Source organism: Xyrauchen texanus, chromosome 6 (assembly GCF_025860055.1).
Source record: "Xyrauchen texanus isolate HMW12.3.18 chromosome 6, RBS_HiC_50CHRs, whole genome shotgun sequence".
Taxonomy (NCBI): domain Eukaryota; kingdom Metazoa; phylum Chordata; class Actinopteri; order Cypriniformes; family Catostomidae; genus Xyrauchen; species Xyrauchen texanus.
Window position 1 is genome coordinate 25,610,709 of NC_068281.1, and position 24,657 is coordinate 25,635,365.

The 24,657-nt window shown below is 37.6% G+C and overlaps 1 protein-coding gene across 8 annotated transcripts in view; it reads right to left on the reverse strand.

Annotated features, from left to right (window-relative positions):
* LOC127644754 (TRAF2 and NCK-interacting protein kinase-like) overlaps positions 1-24,657 on the reverse strand; it is a 137,608-nt gene that overhangs the window by 32,344 nt on the left and 80,607 nt on the right. For all 8 annotated transcript variants that reach the window (XM_052128120.1, XM_052128118.1, XM_052128117.1 and 5 more), the window contains exons 5-12: positions 15,156-15,266; positions 13,779-13,869; positions 11,173-11,303; positions 7,065-7,119; positions 4,558-4,636; positions 3,411-3,586; positions 658-724; positions 357-555 (exon numbers count right to left, since the gene is read on the reverse strand). In XM_052128120.1, coding sequence (XP_051984080.1) covers positions 357-555; positions 658-724; positions 3,411-3,586; positions 4,558-4,636; positions 7,065-7,119; positions 11,173-11,303; positions 13,779-13,869; positions 15,156-15,266 — 909 coding nt within the window. The remainder of the gene's footprint in view (positions 1-356; positions 556-657; positions 725-3,410; positions 3,587-4,557; positions 4,637-7,064; positions 7,120-11,172; positions 11,304-13,778; positions 13,870-15,155; positions 15,267-24,657) is intronic.

A 24,657-nucleotide genomic window follows, 5' to 3' on the forward strand; every position in this document is an offset into this window, starting at 1 on the left:
TAGCTAAAATGAATCCTGCGCCATAAGACTACAGCTGGTACAAGTCTGCAATATCATCACAGCCATTATTGGGAAACACTGTTCAGCTAACGACCCAGGTTTACTTTGTTTTTGAGTGTTCTATATTGCTTGGCGCATGGTCGAGAGTGTTGCTTTTGTGAGTATACTCATCTGACCACGAGTGAATATGAACGCGTTTTACGCGTGCCCAAAACAATTTCTTTGTGACACCCATTTAGAAGAGTCAATCAGCGGTGCATGCGCCGATGATGCGCACAGAAAAATGTGGGGCAAGTATACCTTGGCATTAAGTTTGCCAAAGCTCAGTCTAATGCAACATGCACACTATGGCATACCTCTTCTAATCTGCGCCTCCGCTCTTTCTGTTCCTCAATGCGCTTTTGTCTCTCTGCCAGTAGTTGGTGCTTGTGTCCCTCATTCTGCTGTTGTTCCAGCTGCTGCCTGCGCAAGGCCTCCGATCGCTCCTTATTGGCCAGCTGCAGGCGCAGGAAGTCCCGCCTCAAAGTGGACTCACCGGGTATGTTGATGATAGAGCTGTATGGTGACAAATCAACGGATGTTCAATCAGTTCAAACTCTTATACACACATCTCTTACAACTGTCTCCTCAACCCCAAATGCCTCATGATGGCTGTACCTGGGTTCTCCCATGTCACGTTCCTCCTCCTCCTCTTCACTCCCGCTGTATTCATACTCTGTCTCATCTGCAGGAGTGAAAATGTCCAGCAGTCACATTTAGACATGTAAAAACCCTCCTAGATGGGATCTCAGTTACCATTCAGTGCCCTCAGAGCATCAGTCTGTGTTTAAATGTTAGTCGAGATTTCTAGCACCAGAATCACTAGTTGTAATTTCCAAGAACATTTTCAACCCACTTTCTGAACCATAGAATTAAGTAGGTTATTTTTGCTGCTGCTTTAAGACTTAATTTTGCTTCTGTACGCTTAAAACTTCTATGTGCAAGCAAACTGTGTTAGAATTGTCTAACCTCCTAGTACCTGTGTTGTGCCAGAGCCCCTTTCCATGGAGTGAGCCTTCAAGGTAAGCAAAACAAAGCATACCTTTTTGAATGGATGTCAATGTAGGAGATTGTGAGGGCTCAGCTCATCACTTAAAAATACGGCAAGCGATTTTTTTTATGGGAAAGTTCGGAAAAGATTTTCCTACACCCTTAAAGATATCAATAAAATAAGTGTTCTGAAATCTCACCGGTCTCTGTGACAGCTGTAGACTTTAGAAACGGCAAACAAAAATGTGTCTTTGGACCACGGTCATTGATGCTTTTTACCTGTCAATCATTTTGCTTGTTCTCATAGTGTTTTATTTGAAGCGGATCATTGAGGCTACGATTCATAATGTTTGTCAGAATTTGACAGCCACAAGAATAAACAATGCTGCTCTTTTGATCTGTTTTAGTCTCAAAATGATCTATGGAAGGTGGGGTTTTGGTATGAGGGGGTGTGGCTAATTCAACGGCTCAGTCATATGAAAGCTTCCTAACGCTAAAATCGTTTACAGCTACTTTAATGAATTGACTGCCTGTCCATTAAACTTCAACACGTTTTATACCAAACAATCCTTCTGGAGTGAACTATGTGTTGAGGTTCCAACGAAAAGTGCTTTTTTTTATTTTTTTTGTTTTTTTTAAAAGAGAAGTCATGGGTAATTTAATGACAGGTAGGTGTCAGTTTACATCCCTCCCCATTAATTTGTAAGGTATCCACAAATGTTGATTTATTATTGTAAGAATCTTAACGCAGTTCAATTAAGTCAGGGCCATTATATGATTGCCGTAGAAGACTCATGTGATCCAGGTTGAACGTTAGGCTCTCTCCTATGGTAGAGCGGCAGAGGTTGGTATCTCAGTATATAAAATAATCTTTTGTTGTGCAATATCCTGTTCACCTAGGACTCCAAAGTGATATCACTGGCTGAAAGCAGATGTTTTGGGTATTCAATTTGGTGCCTGATTGGAAATCCTAGATATCGTTTGAAGACTATTTTGGTCTTAATCATAAAAAATCATTAATTAATGTTGTGTAAGCTATATATGGCATCTCAAATAACATAAAGCAACAAATGGTCAAATTAAGCGTTTCGCTCTCTATTTTCAGTTAACATGCTAACCAATTAGATTACTAAGCTAACAGTTCATCATGCATTCCTCACGGTTATCAAGCTAATCAATTATCCTACTAAGCTAGCATAAGCACCGCAGGTACTTAACATAATTATACTAAAACATTGAATTTTAAGTTATATGGTAAATTAATATGGTAATACTGTGTTTACATGAACAGCTGCAACAGGAATTAGAAATAGATACTTCTCATGAAGCAGTCGTTTCACTGAAGCAGGCCAAGTTGCTGAATTCTGAATACCGTATGTAAATGTAGGCAGCAATGTCAGAAATTAACTTTCATATAAATGGGCAATATTTGCCCCTGGATTTGATTTTCAGGGGATTTTTACCTTTATGGGGTATTTCTTACCTTTATTATAACAGTCTCATCGGTTTATGTCAATTCAATAAATTCATTACAAATTATCACAAACTATTGCAGATGTAAAAAATAAATAAATAAATGCACCCACATTTTGAATTTGGGGTCACTTTTTGTGACAATTTTGCCTTGAGTCCCCTTTTAATTTCTGACCCTGGTGGGTGGTTAAATGTTGACATGCTCATGGTTGTGAAATCATAACCATAACTGTTTCTGAATTACTTTGTTAAATCATCTGGGTGGATTTGGAAGAGAGTTGTGTGTTTTGAACATCAGAATATCCCTACATAATACATCAAACTGTATTACAAAATTCCATGATATGTGCCCTTGGAAAGAGCTAGCTATATATGAGCACTATAAACCCTAGCCATTTAGTGCAGCTCTATGTTATTTTAAACAAACAGGCAAGAGAGAATACATGGCCGTACAAACTGAATACCCCCATGTAAGACAGGCTTGAGCCCAAATACTCCTTTATTTACATTTACATGTTCTAATTTTACAGACACTTTTATCCAAAGTGACTTATACCAGCAGAAGTGATTAATCCAAAAGGAGAAATGCAACCATACTAAATTTCAATTGACCAAAACAAACGTCTATCTCACCTCATATAAACAACCATGTACGTTTCTTTAATTGCACTCTTATTTGTACTTATTTGCCTAAAAGAATAGTTCATTCAAAAAGTCAAATTCTTTCATATTTACTCATCTGTTTAACACAACAGGAGAGGTTTAGCAGAATGCTGACAATGCCTCTTTTCCATAAATTGAAAGTGAATGGTGACCAGGGGCTGTAATGGTAAAAAAAATTAAATAACACCATAAAAGTAGTCCATACGGTGTGTGCGTTTGAATGTTGTGAAATGCAGAATGTTCACCTTTCTCGCCTCTCTTCTTCTTGGTACGGTCGATATGGTCTTTGAGCTGAATGCGAATCTGCCTCTCATTGGGCAGGTCTCTGATGAAGGGATGTTTGAGGAGCTGCTCTGTACTGGGCCGCTGGTTGTGGTTCTTCACCAGACAGCTCTCGATGAACGACTGGAACTTTTTTGACCTACAGATAAGGGCGTGTGGGGCTAGATGTGTCAATCGTACCTTAACAAGCAGTATAATCAAGCTACAGTCGCTTTATCTAGTTCTGTTAGTCAGAATTTGCAAAAATCAATCTAGTAAGATTTCATTCAGACTAAATAGTTTACCTGACATTTTTAAAAAAGGAATTGCTGTTTGAGTCCCACTGATATCAAACTCTTTAAAGTGTGGGTATTATTTCATATCCCATGAAATCCTTATTATGGTCTGTGGGCAGCATGCGTTTAAGTGCGTTCATTTTTTTAACACGTTATTTTTTGTAAAATTAAATCTGAATTAACACGTTAAATTGACAGCCCTAATAAAAATCAAACATAGAAAGAAATCAAAGAAACTCATATGGGTTGGGACAGCAATAGAGTAAATTATTACAAAAATGTACATTTTTGGTAGAACTATCCCTTTATGTAAAAAGTGGCACAGCTTACCCCCACTCTCCCTATATTAGGAAGAGCTTGAGGTGAAACGCTGGAGGATAGCAGAACCTGTTGAACAACTGCTGATGGCTTATCTTCTGTGCTTATTTTTGTCACTGCTTGATAACTTTAAAATTAATATCTCATGTGTTTGATGGTTTGTTTACAAGTCTTGCAAGATTAACGCTTTGGTCGGGCAGTTTGTTTACAATTAAAAATAATTTAGGAGTCATGAAATATCGGTCACTGTTAAACAATAACCTGTATGCCTATCGTGACAAGCAACTTTCCTCAAGCGTTTGATTTTGAATGGCTACGTGTGAAGGGCAGACATAGCAAATGAAGATCACAAGAGACAGATAAAGTGAATAGTAAAGAGTAACTTAAGTGTTGAGGACTTTTTGATTAATAGTAGATTGGACAGTGTGCTCGTGAGATTTTGTTTGGTTTCAGCGAGGCTCTGAACTTGGGGGTGGGGACGTCTCTGTGACCTCTGCAAACAAAGAGTGGCACTCACCACTTCTTGGACTTGAGCCTGGGAGCTGGGTTTCTAGGGATGAGGAACAGGGCTCTCATCGGGTGCATGTCACACAGAGCTGTGGGGAAAAAGGAGAACTTTAACACTGGCTGTCTAGTGCAGCCTAGACTGGTCAGTACAGCTCAGACCAAAATTGTAATTTAGACAGGACAAATATGCAAGAGAATATATTTACATTCTATCTTCATTACATTCATATTTACAGAAATATATTCTTTCATAATTAAGAAACTAAGCTTTAAACTAAGGCCTTTAAGAGTTTTTGATAGTCTGGACAGCAAAAAAAACAAACACATGAAATCAGATTTTTCCAAATCTGATTCAAACCACATCGGGAGGTTTTTACAAATGCGACTGATTTTTTCAAATGCGTCTCAGTCTGGACGTCTGGCTGCTCAATTCGGATTTCAAATGGTCTTTTGCGTCACTCTTAATGTGACACAAAACGATGATGTCAAAAATCGGTTTACTGCAGCACGGAACGTCACTATGGCTGTGTCTCGTTTGGAAGGCTGCATCCTCCGGAGGTCGTATATGTCTGCTGCATACCTCATCGAGGCCGTTACGTTTAATAAAAGCGAGCAGGACACTTCGAATGCGACCTTCTTTCATGGGAATTCAGACGATGCATGAGGTGTCACCTTCGTGGGCAGTCACAACCCACAATTCTTTGCTTCAACGGAAATGTCAAAAAAAAAAAATAAATAACACCAATTTGCCTGTAAATATGATGTTCAAACGCAAGGAATGTTAATTCCCAAGTTGAAGTACCTCAGTAGATGGGTGCAGAGTAAATAATATGTATAATTATATTAATATAATGAAAATTAAGTATAAGACTAAAACTACATCTGTAAAATATATAGTTTGTCTTTAGATCATTATAAATCTCCTAAAATATACCTCATACATTCCCTACTTTGTTCCCTTCTCACTCAAAGCGATTGCGCATGTTAAAGTGCGGCGTGTTGTCATGGCAACCATGTTCCATTTCCGTTTGACCTACAAAGGCTGTCTCATTTAAACAAGATTTGATCACTTGTAATTTATAGTGCAAAAAGTCTGCCTGAAAAGATCTGATTTGAGAAGGAAAAAACTGATTTGCCTGCAGTTTGAACATAGCTAAATTCACTCTGTCAAATGTGAGGGTAAAAATGATTTGGGCCCATTTAACTGCACAAATATGCTTATGGATGACAAATATTTAGATCTGATATTTAATTTCGGATCTGATATTTAATAAAAAGTGAGAGGCACATATACAAACTGTTGTAATTCCTACACCGTTCACCTGATTTGGATGTAAATACCCTCAAATTAAAGCTGAAAGTCTGCAGTTACAGCACATCTTGTTCGTTTAATTTCAAATACATTGTGGTGGTTTATAGAGCCAAAAAGATTATAATTGTGTCGATGTCCCAATATTTATGGACCTGACTGTATGTGTAAATAAATCGGATAAATATCAGATTTTTTGCAGTGTGACTTCGGTGTTAACTGTCAAATTTGAATTCATGTAATATGTACGTGAATATAACACAATTATCATAATCATAGATCATTTATGAACTGCACAACATGGAAGCTATATCATAAACCAAAAATATTTTGAGATTTTAAGTCTAGATAAAAGCAAAAGCATGTTAGTATGAGTTCTGCAAGTGTCCTCAACTGTGGTTGAAAAATAGGTCTATTTACAATGTATGACATATTATAAATGTAGTCTTCAGTGTTCAATTTCTCACAATGTCAAACACATCAACTAAATTTTCAACATGCTTGTGAAATCCGACACCTAACTACAGACAAATCAACAAATTATGAACCAAATATCAACTCTGGAATAGTGTTGTGTGCCTTCAATAGACCCAGGTGCCAACTAGCAGACGTGGGCAGGTGTCAATAAGTTTCAAGCACAGAGCAGGCATAGCTGGAGAGTACAGTGCCTTTCAACCTGGTGGCAGAGTTGGCAAGCTCAATCCATACTAGAGGACGTTCAAGCTTAGTGTGTTTGAACAGAAATGTCACTTTTGGCCACAAATCTGCTGCTACATACAGGGGCCAATATGCCAGTGCCAACAAAAATACACACGCACGGACATACACATACACAACAATTTGCTGTCTGCAATAACAAGGGTGAGTCATCTGTTAAAAAAGGCAGATTTGTCTTCAAGTGCACTGCCCAGCAGTTCTCTGTCCCATGCCAAAGCATTGCCGCCCTGCCAGGGCACCTTCCTACAGGATTATTCCCCTCTCCAGCTTGGACAAGATCACAACAGTTTGCCTTCCCCCTTGTCTGTCCATCACTGCTTAGCCATCTGTGAGACAGTCCTCCACTGAGAGCAGCTCAGTCGGATTTTTATACCAGATGCAATAAAGAGGTCTGTGACATTCATATATTCCCTAATGTGTCTTTGAAAGGTATCTGTTTTTGCTGTAAAGAAAAACAGGGATATACAAAGCAGAGATGGGCAATTACTTACGTGGGGCTCCTTCGGCCATCTCAATGGCTGTGATTCCTAATGACCACAGGTCACTCTGTAACAAAAACACATTGAAAGGAGACCTGACATAAGACTGGACAAAAAGCACAAAAGACCGTATAAAAAAGCAGATTGAATAAGACAACATTTTGTCTTATAATTAGAACATTTACATATTCCTGGAGAAGGTCCAGTTAGAGAATCTTGTCAACTATATCTGTCTGGAAGAGTGTAATCTCAATATAATATTTACAAAATATTTAATACATATTTTATAAACTGGTTTACTTGTCATTTATTAAAAAATTAACACATCAATGCCCATAGTCTTAATTCAAATTATTTACACAATCTTTCCTATGAACATACCATGCGTTTATTTTGGCATTTGTTATTAAAGGGATAGTTCACCAAAAAATGAAAATTCTCTCAACTTTTACTCAACCTCATGCCATCCCAGATGTGTATGAATGCATTTCTTCTGCTAAACACAATCAAAGATTTTTAGAAGAATATCTTAGCTCAGTAGGTTCATTCATTGCAAGTGAATGGTGGCGAGAACTTTGAAGCTCCATAAAGCATATAAATGCACCATAAACTTAATTGATATAATTCTAGTAGTCAAATCCATATCTTCAGAAGCCATACAATAGGTGTGGGTGGAAAAACCTCAATATTTAAGCATTTTCTTTCCAATAAATTCTCCTTCTCGGGTAGCATTATGCACAAAGTATGTGAATCGCCAAAAACAAAAGAAGAACTCTTTAAGAAGAGCACTAAGAAGGGCAGTTTGAAATTGGAGATTTATACAGTTTAATATTGATCTGTTTCTCATGCTTTATGGACCGTCAAATTTCTGCTCACCATTCACTGAGTGGGCCAACATGGTAAATGACGATCATTTTTCATTTTTGGGTGAACTACGCCTTTAAATGTATTTTTTCATGTAAATATTATTTAAATACAGTACCTTAATGACCAGTGATGTCTACATAAAAACCAATGTTGAGATGAAGTTGAGTTTTCCCAACCAGTCATTAAGCAAAATTGTCAGGTGCATGAGTAAACAATAGCAGCATGTATTAAAATCCACAGCGTGACATATTATGCAGAAAAATACCAAAAGTGTTTCCTAAGGTAGCATCTATCAGGTACCCAAAAAATTATTACAGATGGGAAAAGAGTGGTAGACTTTGTATACTGCGTGCCCAATTATTAGGCAAATTCTATTCCTCAGGAAACATTTTATTGTTGAACAAACAGAACGTCAATCCAAAACGTTATTGAACGTCAAACTTGAATGTTTAACAAAGAAAAATTGAGTTTTGTCTTTCTCAGGGGGGTATGCACAGTTATTAGGCAACTATGCGTGTCCACAATTATTAGGCAACTAAATTACTAAAATCATTTCTCCAAAATAAATTTTTAGAAAAGGTGCAACAAATAAGTAACACAAAATGACAATTAAATAACATTCAGTGACCAATATAGCCACCCTTCTTTTCGATAACTGCCATGAGCCTTCCAACCATGGAGTCTGTCAGTTTCTTCACGATCAACTTTAACTGAAGCAACAACCACAGCCTCCCAAATGCTGTTCAAAGAGGTATAATGTCTTCCCTCACTGTAAATCTCACATTTGAGAAGGGCCCACAAGTTCTCAAGTAGAATTCCACCCCCCTAGGAGATCAGCAGTTACAGAAATACTCAAACCAGCCCATCTGGCACCAACAATCATCCATGTAATTATCTAATCAGCCAATCGTGTGGCAGCAGTTCAGTACCTCAACCATCAGAATGAGGAAAAAATTTGATCTCATTGATGTGTGGCAAGATTGTTGGTGCCAGATGGGCTGGTTTGAGTATTTCTGTAACTGCTGGAATCCTGGGATTTTCACACACAAAAGTCTCTAGAATTTACTCTGAATGATGCCAAAAAAAAAAATTTAGTGAGGGGTAGTTCTGTGGACAGAAATGCCTTGTTGATGAGAGAGGTCAACAGAGAATGGCCAGACTGGTTCGAACTGACTAAGTCTACGATAACTCAGATAACCGCTCTGTTCAATTGTGGTGAGAAGAATAGTCTCAGAATGCTGTGGGATGGCGCTGTTTTATCCATTCCATTCATTCCACTTCCCTTCTTTAGAGGAGACAAATATGCATAGTTTTCCCCCAATTGTTCCTTATTCATTTGAACACCAACAGAGCTGATCTCACAACATTCCAGTCCATAGTTAAACAAAAGACCATCTTACAAAGCAAGGTCAAACTCTTTTAAGAGTTTTGTTTTATCAATGGGGTTACATCTTTGACATAGTGACACACTAAGACACACTTAAGTCACAATTAATGTCTTAATGTCATTATCAATATATAAAACACATCATATACACAAATATATCATTCCAAACCAACTTCTTTTTGTCAAATGTTTTGATTGAATATTTGTTTTGATGTGTTTTGTTTTGATTGATATTCTGTTACACAATGCAGACATTTGTACATTTCTAAGTGTCATAAGGTTCCAAATCCATTTTGGTTTTGCTTTATAAGCAAACTGATATGATAATAAAATAAATGCAATGCAGCATGCTCCTGATATTCAATATGGGGAGTAAAACCACTGCACATTTTATACGGCAATAAAAGCACACTTTTACTTTACATTTTTCTGAGCTTTGAGCAAGACCAGGGATGCATTTTTAAATGCGCAATGAAACTGACTAGAGCCTAACAGTAGAAAGAGAAACAGGCCAATATTTCTTTACACAGGAAGGGGAGGGTGGTCTCGCAACAGTTGTCTAGATTTGTGTCCTGTTATTGTGACATTATCAACACAGCCAGCTGTGGCACCGATCACTGTATTAACGTGTGTGTGATTTGTAGATAATGCTAGCTAAATTGTTTTCAAGGAGAGTTTATTAGATTTTGATTGCATATGCTTGCGTGTATTGAGTAACCTGAGGGCCTGTGATCAATACTCTCCTCCCAGCTAAATCACTTCTGACTAATACAAAGTGCTCGGTTGAGCGGTTTCTGTTTGTTTTTGTGTAGCAGAGTCACCTCCTGAATACATTTATGTGTGTGTGTGTGTTTTCTCAACAAAACAAAGTTAAATCACAGATTAATACTAGACCATACAGCATATCATATGTTATAGATTATTACTGCAGCTAAGGTGGGCTACCATACTCAATCATGCATTTCCATTCCATATATGTCAGTTTTCAAGGGCTGTTTAATTGTGCATCGCCTATATTTTGCCCTGTAAATATGACATCTTAATAACTTTGTTTTGTAGCATTGTTGGGGTTTGCCAATTCATCAAAAATAAAAAATAAAATAAAAAAAGTGTAAGAAAGAGGACTGTTGCTTTATTACATGTTGTCTGCATTATAAACTGCTGGGTAGAATAGTTTAAATTTGCTTCCATCTTAACCAAAACTTAAACACAGACCTAACTTCACCCAAATTCTTTAAAAGTATCATGAAACACTAATCCACACTTTGAGATCATAACAGATATGCATTTGTTGCACATGATGGAAGAGAATGATAGCATAAATTATATTTACCATAAAAAAAATAAAAACATGTTTATCAGGGAACCTACAAAATTTGCTTCATGTAGTAAAATCTAAAACTATTCAAAAATAGTAAAGATTACTGTAAAACACTGAATCAACCAGTATATTTCTATAATGTTTTCTATAATATTTTTATTAGAGCATATTTCACAGCAATGTCATGTTAATGGCTCAGAACATGTAGAGATAAGCACAGTTTCAGTTTTTTTTACAAAAGAATATTTCAGCAACACCTTTATAATATTCATGAGGGGCACTTGTTCAGCCATTCAAAAGAACAGGTTGCAAATACACTTTTGCAAGGTACAAAGCGGGAGAGTTTCTAGAATTATGGACAGATGGATCATCATGCTTTCCAGTTTTCCACACCTACCCTTTTCAACATTCTGGCGAGAACTGACCCATGCTGAAATGGGCTCTTTCATACTCCTTTGAAAGCAGAGTTGGCTAAAATCCTAACAGTGTCAAGTTCTCTGTAAAGTATCCTGAAACTTCAAGGAGTATAAGACAGGAAAGCTCACCTTATAGTCGTAAGTGGCTTCAGGGTTCTCATCACACGCAATGACCTCTGGTGCCATCCAATAAGGTGTGCCGATGAAAGTGTTCCTGCGGCTCACGGTGCGGTCCAGTTGTGCACTCACACCAAAGTCCACTGGGGTTTAAATAAAAGAGTGGAAATCAGCCTGATTAGTGTTAAATCAGCTGCAGTGGATTGGAACAATGTTCAACCACAATTCCAAATCCCAGACACTGTACCCTGACAGACAGTTGCCTCACTATGTGCCAATTAAGCAATATATATTCGATAAACAAGAAGTTTGGGGCCTGGGTATCTCAGTGAGTATTGACGCTGACTACCACCCCTGGAGTCAGGAGTTTAAATCCAGGATGTGCGGAGTGACTCCAGCCAGGTCTCTGAAGCAACCAAATTGGCCTAGTTGTTAGGGAGGGAAGAGTCACATGGGGTAACCTCCTCGTGGTTGTGATTAGGGGTTCTCGCTCTCAATGGGGTGCATGGTAAGTTGTGCATGGATCGTGGAGAGTAGCCCGAGCCTTCCGTGCTGTAAGTCTCTGCGGTGTCATGCACAGTGAGCCATGTGATAATATGTTTGGATTGACTGTCTCAGAAGGGGAGGCAGGACTTGTCCTCCGCCACTCGGATTGAGGTGAGTAACCGCGCCACCATGAGGATCTACCAAGTAGTGGGAATTGGGCATTCCAAATTGGGAGAAAAGTAAATAAACAAACAAGAAGTTCATATAATTACATTTTAGACACAATATGGCCAATTGTTTTGTCTATAGTTATAATTACTTATGCTTGTATAAGTGATAGATTGAAGAGCGACGCTTTAAAAAACAGCAGTAACTGCAGCTCAGATTTGTGCCATATATGCAGTCAAAATGGATAGGGAATTTATCTAGACAAACTCGTGATGCTAACGTGAAGAATGTAAGCACATTTACATATGAGGAATAATTGAAGAGAATCAAATAGTTGGTGACATACGAGAGTAGAGTTCATGCTTAAAGGTAAATGGTGTCTCAAAAAGCACATGACATATAAATGAGATCAAATCAAATCTACTCAATGCTTCTACAACAGAACGAGAGAGAAACAGAATCTATCAGATATCAGAAGAATCAGAAAATTACTTGCACTGTCAGAAGAACAAAAAAACAAACCGTTATATTTTAACTTTTGTTATATATATATATATAAAAAATAAGAAATGTCCCTTTTTCAGGACACTGTATTTTAAACATAATTTTGTAAAAATCCAAATAACTTTACAGATCTTTATTGTAAATGGTTTAAACCATAAACAATTAATGAACATGCATCTGTGGAACAGTCGTTAAGACACTAACAGCTTACAGATGGTAGGCAATTAAGGTCACAGTTATAAAAACTTAGGACACTAAAGAGACCTTTCTACTGACTCCCAGAAAGACGCCCAGCATCCCTGCTCATCTGTGTGAACGTGCCTTTGGCATGCTGCATGAAGGCATGAAGACCGCAGATGTGGCCACGGCAATAAATTGCAATGTCTGCACTGTGAGACGCCTAAGACAGCGCTACAGGGAGACAGGAAGGACAGCTGATCATCCTCGCATTGGCAGACTAAGTGTAACAACACCTGCACAGGATCGGTACATCTGAATATCACACCTGTGGGACAAGTACAGAATGGCAACAACAACTGCCGAGTTACACCAAGAATGCACAATCACTCCATCAGTGTTCAGACTGTCTGCAATGGGTTGAGAGAGGCTGGGCTGAGGGCTTGTAGGTCTGTTGTAAGGCAGGTCCTTACCAGACCGACAACAATGTCACCTATGGGCACAAACCCACCTTCACTAGACCAGACAGGACTGGAAAAAAGTGCTCTTCACTGATGAGTTGTGGTTTTGCCTCACCAGGGGTGATGGTCAGACTCACGTTTATCGTCGAAGGAATGAGCTTTAACACTGAGGCCTGTACTCTGGAGCGGGACCAATTTGGAGGTGGAGGGTTGATCAAGGTCTGGGGCAATGTGTCACGGGATCATCAGACTGAGCTTGTTGTCACTGCAGGCAATGTGCATTAAAGGGAAGACTTTCTGTCTGCCCCCTACTGCCACAGATTTGCCAAATATATTCGCCATATGTATTAATTATTTTAGACTTTTAACCACTTCAAATAAATGAAAATTTGACTTTCTGCCAGCCAAAAAAAAATTAAAAATCTTGTATCACCATATTTTTCCTTTTGAAATAAAAGCTAATAAGTTTAACAATTGGCATTACATCTTATGAGGAAGGACAATAAACAAGCACATATCTCTACCATTAAGTCTATAGAATATTTATGAAATCTTTTAGATTAGCACTGTCATGAACTAAGTGATTATCAATTTTTACCTCACATTGGCTAATTGGATAACCTCTGATCTACACTCCACTGTCTCACAGACAATCCTGATTTCCCAGCGGAGTCTTAAAGAGGACAGCTTTAAAGGACAACAGCACATTAACATTGCCTGACTGTGCTTCACTGGTATTCCTTTGCACAGAATTTACTCTCCACTGCTGTGCAGAGTGGGTTTAAATCAAAGAGATCCAAGCCTACAGGGCTGTGATCTTACCTAGTTTGACCTCAGCATTCTCTGTCAGCAGCACGTTTTGGCCTTTGATGTCTCTGTGGATGACTTTGTGATCGTGGAGATGAGTGAGCCCCTGGTTCAGAGAGAAAATTAATTAGAACAAAGGGAAAAAGGACACCTGCATGGTAGAATCCTTCATTCACAAACTAAAAGGTTGATTAAATAACTAACTATGGACGTGCTACACCAAGTTTGAAAATCAGACAGTGTGCCAATAACTTTTGTCTTGGTTTTGAACAGAATCTCTCATTTTATCATTGAAAACCAAAACAAACGTCTTCTATTTTACATGCACTGTCAGAAAAAAAGTGAAAAAAAACTGTACCCTTAGTGACAACAGCTGGTCACTGAGGCAGAACCCTCAAAGTTATATCCAATGTACCTTCCATATATATTAATATACACACACACACACATATATATACATATATATATATATATATATATATATATATATATACACATACACACACACAGTATTGTATGTATGTCTGTATGTATGTATGTATGTATGCATGCATGTATATATAGAAGAAGTCAGAAATGTACATACACTTAGGTTGAAGTCATTAAAACGAAACAATTTTTAACCACTCCACAGACCTAATATTAGCAAACTATAATTTTGGCAAGTCGCTTTGGACATCTACTTTGTGCATGACAAGAGTAATTTTTCCAACAATTGTTTACAGATTGCTAATAGACCATATCACAATTCCAGTGGTTCAGAAGTTTACATACATTAAGTTAACGGTGCCTTTAAGCAGCTTGGAAAATTCCAGCAAATGGTGTCAAGCCTTTAGACAATTAGCTTCTGATAGGTGGTGTACTGAATTTGAGGAGTACCTGTTTGGAGATGTTGCTTCAATATATCAAAATAAATTTCCTTCCTCATGATGCCATCTATTTTGTGAGGTGCACCAGTCCCTCCTGCAGCAAAGCAGCCCCATAACATGATTTATTCTCTTCAACTATTTGATTCTCTTCTGCCAATAATTACTCGTGTCATGCACAAAGTTGATGTTCTAAATGACTTGCCAAAGTCATTACCATAAATGACTATATATATATATATATATATATATATATATATATATATGTCATTTATGGTAATTAGCTGTTAGTACCCCTATAGGTACTATTTGTATAAATAGTTTTCTAAAAGGTGTGGTTTCAGTTTGTCAAAACTGGTCATTTATGGTAATTAGCTGGCTCCTCGACCTGGCTTCGATTTAGAACATCATCAAAGATGATTAGGACCTTGGTTAGGACTGGTAGCCCACATAAAACAGATACTATGCTGTGACAACCTTAAGCTGATTTTACCAGCAGGGAAGTGAATGAAGGACAGCCACCTACCCTGAGGATTTCTCTGCTGATGTAGGCAGTCCAGTCCTCCCTCAGCGAGTTGCCCTTGGTGTTCTTGATCAGGTCTGTCACTGAGCCTGCGCCGCAGAATTCCATTACCAGCTGTAGAGAAGACAACACAAGTCACTCACTTCCTGTGGGATTCTCCTGCCTGCAAATCAAGACCTTCCTTTTGATTTTCTTCCGACGCATGATGTGAAGCAACGAATGACAGGACATTTCGTAGATCGCTTGTATTTAAATCTACAATGTCAAGCAGAGTAGCTCCTCCCCCTGTAAAATCTCATTGGTCCAAAATCCTGTATCTCATAACTGTCCATAAAACATCAAAAATGTTCTGATTGGATGTGATTGTCTCTTGTGCACATTGCAGCAGTTATAAGTTCAGTATAGACAGGTGGAATGCTTGTCGCATCGAGCCTGGTTAGCACACGCTGTTAAACACTGTCTTCTGGCATCTCTTAGCTCTGTGTCTCGAACAAGCCCACTGCATCTCAGAAGTCCCATTTAATCTTATTTTGCTCCCGCCTGTCATCGCTTTATCAAAAATATATTAGAACAACCCACTTAAACTGCAAAACAATCACAAAGCCAACCAGGACAAACAAACAGCACAATGGGGACTGCCTGCTTTAATCAGACTGGAACTTTTCCAAGGGATTCACAAAATTACGCCCCACTAAACACTGGGAGGTGTTTTATTATATATTAAGAGAAAGAGAGCGCCACTCTCTCAGATCATTAAAAAACATGATAAATATTGCTGCATTCAATACAAAAACCCAAGAAGGGACATTTAAATTGAGCAAATAAATCTTTTCAGAGCAGTGCTCATCTGCAGGCTGGAGGGAGGTGGGGGGGCTGAAAGAACAATAGAAAAAAAAAAAGAACAAATACAATTTACAAAATAATTAAAGAAGCAAAAGAAATAATGAACTATTGAATGAATTAACAAAAGAAAATTAAAGAATAAACAATAACAAATGAACAAACTAAGTAAAAGAACGAAAAAGAATGAAAGACTGAAAGAGCAAGAGACAGAACAACGAAGAATGAACAAAAAGAAATAAAGCAAAAGACAAATGAATTAATGACGAACAAAAGAAATAAACTATTGAATGATTGAAGAGAAAAGAACAAAGAAAATAAAAGGAAAAAACTAAGGAAATAAATGAAAGAACACACGAAAGAAAGAAAGAACAAACAAATTAATTAAAAAGAGACTGAAAGAAACTAAGAAACTAAAAATAATTGAAAAGAACAAACAAAAGAATGAATGAACAAACTGGCAAAAGTGTGAAAGAACGAAGAACGGAAAAACAAACAAATGAAAGAGGAAAGATCGAATGACAAAGACCGAATGAACAAAAAGAAATAAAGCCAAAGACGAATGAACGAACAAAAGAAATAAACATTTTGAATGATAGAACAAAATAAAAGAAAATGAAAGAATAAACCAAATAAATAAATGAAGAAAGAAGACTGTATGAACGAAAAATAAATAAATGAACAAAAAAAGTAAAATGAACAAATAAACAAAAGGAATGAATGTAAAAACTAACAAATGAGCAAAAGAATGAATGAACTAAATAACAAGAATGAAAGAAGGAACAAACTCAGAAAGTGTGGTATCTGTTTATTAATATGCATGTGCAGTACTGTGCATGCACTGAAGTCTCAGACTCAGGGTTCAATGTTATAAAGGCTGTATCATTCAGGTTTAATTGGACCTGATTAACGGAACTTGCACAGGATACCGGCTGAGACGGTGTGCAAACATGCAGCACTCTCACAGCTCCCCATTCACTTGAACATCTGATACGAATGGCGTTTTTATTTACAATGTCATTGGAACAGTCTTGGAACTGTTAGCTGTTGCATAAAGCATAACATGCTATGGAAACATGGATAAAACAAGAACAAAATGGCTAGGAGTGTTAATACAAATAAATGAAAAGAAAATTAAGTTAGAAATTACATTTGTCTAAATATTTATATTTTAAGCACTGCCTTCATATACTTTTCAAGATTAGTGCTGCGTTAGCTTCAAAATTGTGGTAAACGTGAAATGAAAACGTCAGTTGAAACGACCATATACAAGAAAATGAGTTTGCATGTGGAATATGCAGTAGGCTTAAGGCTTCCTAACAAGTTTGGTGATTCCATTTTGAGAACTGGGAGGAGAATTTTTACACAGAATAATTAAAACATTTATAGAAAGAACAGAACTTTAGCCTTTCGGAGCCACCATAATAATACTTCAACGTTTGTTTGCTTTTCTGAACATTTAGAAGAAAAAAATATTTCCTTCAGCTAGGTTTCATCTGTCAGAATTATTTCTACTATTATTGGACTTTGATAGGATGAGAAAATTCCTCTGATGCAGAAGGTGTTATTGCTGTAATACAGATAAGCCTGTATGAGAGGGAGGTTGTTAGTTAATCACTGCCCATTAATCTTTGCCCATTTGTTTTCCAGGATGGAGGCAGCGAACCCTAACAGAGGAGAACAACACTGTTCTTGTGAAAAGGGCAACTGTCAAATAATTACAATTCTTGGTGTTGAGAACACTGGGAAATAATCAAATTTAAACACTTACTTAATGGAACTTACTTAATGAGAGAGTGTCCAGCATATTTAATGCAAATTAAAGCAATGGCTGTGCAGGACAGGAGTAAAGTCCATTCAACAGGTTGTACCCAACCTATCTCTCACAGCCTCACTTTCATTTGTGTCATATTAAATATGGCATCTTCCTGACTAAGGCATACAAAGAAAAAGGGTCAATGATTAGGGTGGCCAGACATCCCGTTTTTCAGCACTTTTTCCCAACTTATAATAAGTGTCCCAACTTATTCTGAAAATATCATGTTTTACCCCGTATTTCCCCTCTCCTAAAATTTCTATGCAGCTTTCTCATTCACGTGAGTATTCTAATCAAAAGGTAGCCAAGGATATGGTCAAGTACATGATTTGATTAAAATATCCAATCACAATCTCCTATCATTAGACATCCAGTTAGTGAACTGATCGAAGTGTCCGTTTGAAAGAGCACACAGATGAAATCGCGGCTGGAAAATGTCAAGGAACATGCAAGTACATTTAATTAGGATCTTCAAAAACAGTTTACATTAATAAAAAGGAGTCACAGGCAGAACCTAGCAAAGTGAGGAGTGAGATTTGTGGAGCTCTCTTTTCCGCACAGACATTGCGCAGCATGTTCATACAAAAAAAGCATGTGGGCGCTGCTAAAAGCGCGCCACACCAAGTGTTAGCTATCTTTTAGTGAAGCATCTGTGGAGCGTGTGCTCTCATTAACGGACGCAGCATGGACACCAGATAAATCTCGAGTCATGAAGGCAATGCTTTCGTACGTCTTAATTTTGGACTGTACTGCTCTGCATTTTACGATAACCTCTTGAAAGACAAGCGAGCACTGAGAAAAATTGCTGCCAACGAAAAGTACAAGGTGACCGCAGTTACAGATAAAGATGCACCCTCTACAGTGCATCCGGAAAGTATTCACAGCGCTTCACTTTTTCCACATTTTGTTATGTTACAGCCTTATTCTAAAATGGATTAAATTCATTATTTTCCTCAAAATTCTACAAACAATACCCCATAATGACAACGTGAAAGAAGTTTGTTTGAAATCTTTGCAAATTTATTAAAAAAAAAAACAAAAAAAAAAAACAATCACATGTACACAAGTATTCACAGCCTTTGCTCAATACTTTGTTGAAGTACCTTTGGCACCAATTACAGCCTCAAGTCTTTTTGAGTATGATGCTACAAGCTTGGCACACCTATTTTTGGGCAGTTTCTCCCATTCTTCTTTGCAGGACCTCTCAAGCTCAATGAGGTTGGATGGGGAGCATCAGTGCACAACTATTTTCAGATCTCTCCAGAGATGTTCAATCTGGTTCAAGTCTGGGCTCTGGCTGGGCCACTCAAGGACATTCACAGAGTTGTCCCGTAACCACTCCTTTGTTATCTTGGCTGTGTGCTTGGGGTCGTTGTCCTGTTGGAAGATGAACCTTCGCCCCAGTCTGAGGTCCACAGCACTCTGGAGCAGGTTTTCATCAAGGATGTCTCTTTACATTGCTGCATTCGATCGCTCCGTTTGGCCGGGCGGCCAGCTCTAGGAAGATTCCTGGTGGTTCCAAACTTCTTCCATTTATGGATGACGGAGGCCACTGTGCTCATTGGGACCTTCAATGCTGCAGAACGTTTTCTGTACCCTTCCCCAGATCTGTGCCTCGATACAATCCTGTATCGGCGGTCTACAGACAATTCCTTGGACTTCATGGCTTGGTTTGTGCTCTAACATGCACTGTTAACTGTGGGACCTTATATAGACAGGTGTGTGCGTTTCCAAATCATGTCCAATCAACTAAATTTACCACAGGTGGACTCCAATCAAGTTGTAGAAACATCTCAAGGATTATCAGTGTAAACAGGATGCACCTGAGCTCAATTTTGAGTATCATAGCAAAGGCGTTTTTTATTTGTAATAAATGTGCAAAGATTTCAAACTACTTTCATGTTGTCATTATGGGGTATTGTTTGTAGAATTTTGAGGAAAATAATGAATTTAATCCTTTTTGGAAAAAGGCTGTAACATAACAAAATGTGGAAAAAGTGAAGCGCTGTGAATACTTTCCAGATGCACTGTACTTCGCATTGATCTGCGCCTAGGTAAGGATACGTCCTTTTCATTTTTGCTGGGAGAGGGCTGTCCCGTTTTCCACAAGCAGGTCAATCTGGTAACCCTATCAATGATGGGCAGCAATTTGTTTTGTCTGTATCTATTAAGTAATTGAAAAATACATTATAGGCTAAATACAATTTACATAAAACAATTACAACTCTTCTAAAAATAGCATGTTTTCCATTTCAATTTCTGGGGTTAAAGTATTTGTATTTATTTTTTGGCATTTATATTTGGCTTTATATATTTTTAAAAAGGCATTAAATTACTGTGTTGTAAATATTACATTTTAAATATACTGTAATTAATACAATTATTAAAAAGAGGCTATCTGGAGCAGATACAAAGTTTAATTTCACCTCAGGCTGCGCATGCCTTTTCCCTCTCTCACACCTTGTGCACAGGAAAATGTCCTCAGAAGATGAGTAAGGCAGTTATGGAAAACAATTTGATGGTGGTGCGGGAAGTGGACTTCCAAAACGTTGGCTTGCATGTCACAGAATAATACCGTCTTTCATTGGCCCATGTTGACATGTTCATTTCACTAAGCAAAAATTAATGCTGAGTAAATGAGTAAAAAGCCTAGAAAATTATTATGTTTGGCTAGGTATGCCAATTTATTATTATTTTTAATCTTCTGATCAAAAAGGTTAATTTTAACAATGTGTTAAGAACATTATATTAGGTTAATTGTGCATTTCTCAAAGGCTTATATATATATATATATATATGTTATTGGTTGACGTTCTTAACCGAACAGCTGTCAATATAGATCATAGGCTACTGCACCTGAAAAAATTCTCATAGATATTGCTTACCTGTTAATTTTTTCAACAATGTCCTGACTGCTCTATCAGTTCTGCACTATTCATTGTTTCAATAAATATGTATTCACCAACATTGATTCAGTGAATGCATTTTTATTGCACAATTATCATTATGCAAGGCAAGCACTTCGATTATAAATACGCCTTTTCAGTGGAATTTAGAGTCGTATTTGGCTGTTGGATTAGATTCAGTATTTTAAATGGGTTGCATAAAAACACAATAAACAATTAGACAAATTGACTCCAAAATGTACATTTAAATATCAGTGAAATGAATCGTTCCGCACATCCCTAGTTACTAGCAAGCATATTGTCATGCTACACTGTTGAAAAATATAGCTTGTTACTTGGAACAAAATCAATGTTTTGAAAACAGCTGATCAATATGATTTTGAATTACCACCACTACTAGTAGTTTGTTAATACGCTAAATGAATTTAACACGCCAGATGTGGGGAAACGTCTGCAAAAGGTTGCACGTCAGCTTTGCTGATCCACCAACCCTCTGGTCTGGCCTCTTTCTCATCCTGTAATTGGAAGTGACTTGAGCTTCTCGCTTCTCTAATCGCTCTTTAGCCGAAGGTGTCATGTCTAGCCATGGGCCCTTGAGCACAGCACAGCCCTCATTTTCTAGTACTCCATGTTAAGAGATGTGTGCTGGACCACACAACAGCCACTCAAACTCTGGCTGCCTCTGGAAATGGCCTCCAGTTAAATAAAGCAAAACTTTTTTTACATTATTTAGTCCTCTGGAATTAAACATATGCTTTAGTGGTCAGTATGCCTCAAGTAATGGCAAGTTCAATCAGGGATAAACCCACTGTGTGAGTATGGTTAAAGTTTACCTCAATAATCTTGATGTATAAGCAATTCACAAGCCATTTATGATATACAAAACCACAACAACAAAGAGGCAGAAAAATCATGTGCTGCTTGACTTCCACATTACTTTATGATTCATAAGAATCTAGTTATCTTCCTGTCTGGGAGGCCATAAACAAGGAAGAATGAGATCATTAAGCTTTGCTGATGAGACTGTATTTTGGGATATGGTGCTTCTCTATTTTAAGATACTCACTCATTTTCAGACTATCATGCTCAACTGTAGGCCGTGATTCAGCACTAATGTGTGTCCTACTAGACAGAGAATTGTACATAAAGTAGGATCATGGACCCCTTGTTACAGTTGGTACAATATTGAATGCTTCACTTGAAGTCCAGCCTAAAATAACATTTATGGTACCATATTAAAAAACATATATCGGATTCAATACAAGGTAGGCTCAATCCCTCCTCGTCCCTCCTTTTCTTTAAAAAAAAAAAATGAATTGAGGTTACAGTGGGGCACGTGCAATGGAAGTAAATGGAGCCAATTTCTGGAGGGTTTAAAAGACAGAAATGTGAAGCTTAAAATTGTATAAAAGCCCATAAATTAATTCTTATGTTAAAACTTCTGTATTATTTGTGCTGTAAAGTTGCTTAATTTTTTTACGGCCGTTTTAGGGTTTAAAGCTTTACGTTGTCATGGCAACGAAGTTGTAAAATTGGATATAACTTTACACTGAAAAGGTTATCAAGCGATGTTATCACACTAAAAAATTGTTATCATGCATATCGTTTCATTGGCTTCCATTTTCCAGAGTCAAAGTTAATTTGTCGTTATCAACATTATGCTACAAATGCTGTAAATTAAGCTTATCCCAGAATTTTCCTTTAATGTATTTACAGTAGATACTTTGTTGTAATGTTTAGATTAGTTCACCCAAAATAGAAAATGTACTAACCAGCATGAGGTCCCAAAACCATGCAGTGGCTAAAAAGATGCAGTGAAAGTGAATGGTGACTGAAGCTAACATTCTACCTAATATCTCCATTTGTGTTCGACGGAATATATATATAGATATTTTTTAAAGGGGATTGGAATATGAAGGTGAGTCAATGATGACAGAATTTTCATTTTTGTTTGTCCTATCCTTTTAACAGTATAAAAACTCTGGAAAATAGCAATTACCTCGTTCCAGGCTTTCAAATATGCCACAACGCCCTCTCCATCAATCTGAATAGAACTGGCACTGTGCTACAAACTAATCTGCGCAAAAGCACAAAACAGGAGGAGGAATTTATAGGCTTCGAGCTTAATTCTGAGTTCACAGCGCTAACTGCTGTCTAAAAGCAAAGTTGGCGTGAGCGATCATAAAACACAAACTGCTGACCCCAGTGCAGCGCTGAAGCTCATAATGCCAGAGAGAATGGATTCCCTCTAACTGTGCCCACCAAGTACCTAAGGAGGAAGGCTAAATTGAATGTGGCTCTCCCACCAATAGCTTCTTTCACTAGCTCTCAGTCTTTTGCTGTGTAATTGGCAGGTGAGAAGGCATATTAGAGGTTTGTGGCCTTCCAGTCTTGTGGCATTGAGAATGTCATCCTTCATGTGAAAGGTCTCCCCATTCAAGAGCTGTCACTCTACGCTGAAATGTGTCACAAATGCACTTAATTTCCTGCGATGTCTATCTTTATTGGTGGAGTCCTCAATCTGCGGGCACCTGTGTGTTCCTGCAGCCACTGACAAACAATTACCCTAACACTATCAGGTCTGTGCATTCCTTTGGCTGTGGAACAGAAAGAGAGGAAGATATGGAAAGAAGGATTGATGTGGAGAGGGAGAGTAAAAGAAAGAAGAGTTCCAGCCCAGTTCCATTGGTGACTCTCACAAAATTTCCTCACTACTATGGTAACTGAATATTCAATATGATATATATATATATATATAAAATAAATACTGTACTCCAGATAGATGGAATTATCCATCATGAATGAGTGTAAGAAATAAAGAGTCTGTAGCCTTCACATAATATGCAGATTTTGACAGAATATCATTTACTGAAGCCGAGTACAGACAGACTCAGCCTAACTACAAAACAGACCCTAAAATTTGGTGTGGAACAGTTCACCTAAGATGACAATTCCTTCATTACTTACCCTCCAGTCTTCATGTGTTTTATTAAACTTTAGGGTGTTTTTTATTTTAAAGTGAGACTTTACCTACTATAAATTGCAGTTGTACGGAAATAAGTGATCGCAACATTCTTTAAAATATCTCCTTTTGTGTTAAGCATAAAATAAGAAAATTAATATTACTTAATTGTAATGAATGGCTGAATAAGTGAACATACATATGTATTTATGGTGTGATGTCGGTCTTCTGAATGTTGAACAATAAAAAGCAAAATCTTTAAATGGGAGAAGGCGGTCAGAAAAACAGCCTGAAAAATCTGATGTGGATATCCTTTGTATTATTTTATCAGTTAATTCAATAATGAATAATCATTGTTTTATTCAACAACATATTTACTTTTGATAACAATAAGCTGAAAACACCATGTAAAAAAAGTGCACGTGCATCAAACTATGCAGCATTTAGAACGGGCCATGCAGTTAGCCAACAGGGCTTTAGGAGAATGGCAGAGCAAAGCATGGACACACTGTAATCAAAGGATGTGAAACTCAGACTGGAAAATGGTCAATTTAGTGTTTAGAAACCAACCTCAGGCAAGTTAGATGGGCATAATTTCACATGTCATCTGATAACAGCAATAACAGAAAAAAAAAATTATATTCTTTGTGTACACTTGTATATTTGTATGGCTTTTGCCCTATGTGGAAAACAACTGCAGGGTTGCGGGAACAGGAGAGGTCGGGAAGAAAATCATTGTTGGCCGAGAGAGGGTGAACATGAAGTAAAACTCAGTGGGAGCATTCGTGTGCGGGATAGAAACTAGCGGTAGCAGGAGGGAAGGAAAAGAATAGATCAGACCCATGTAAACGTCTAGTGTGACACACATATCTGGGGAGGTGCAGAGAATGATGATCGAGTTATAAGAATCATAGTCTGACCCTAATGTAAATAATGTAAGTCAAATGATACATCAGTCACAAACTTTTACCTCTGTGGAAT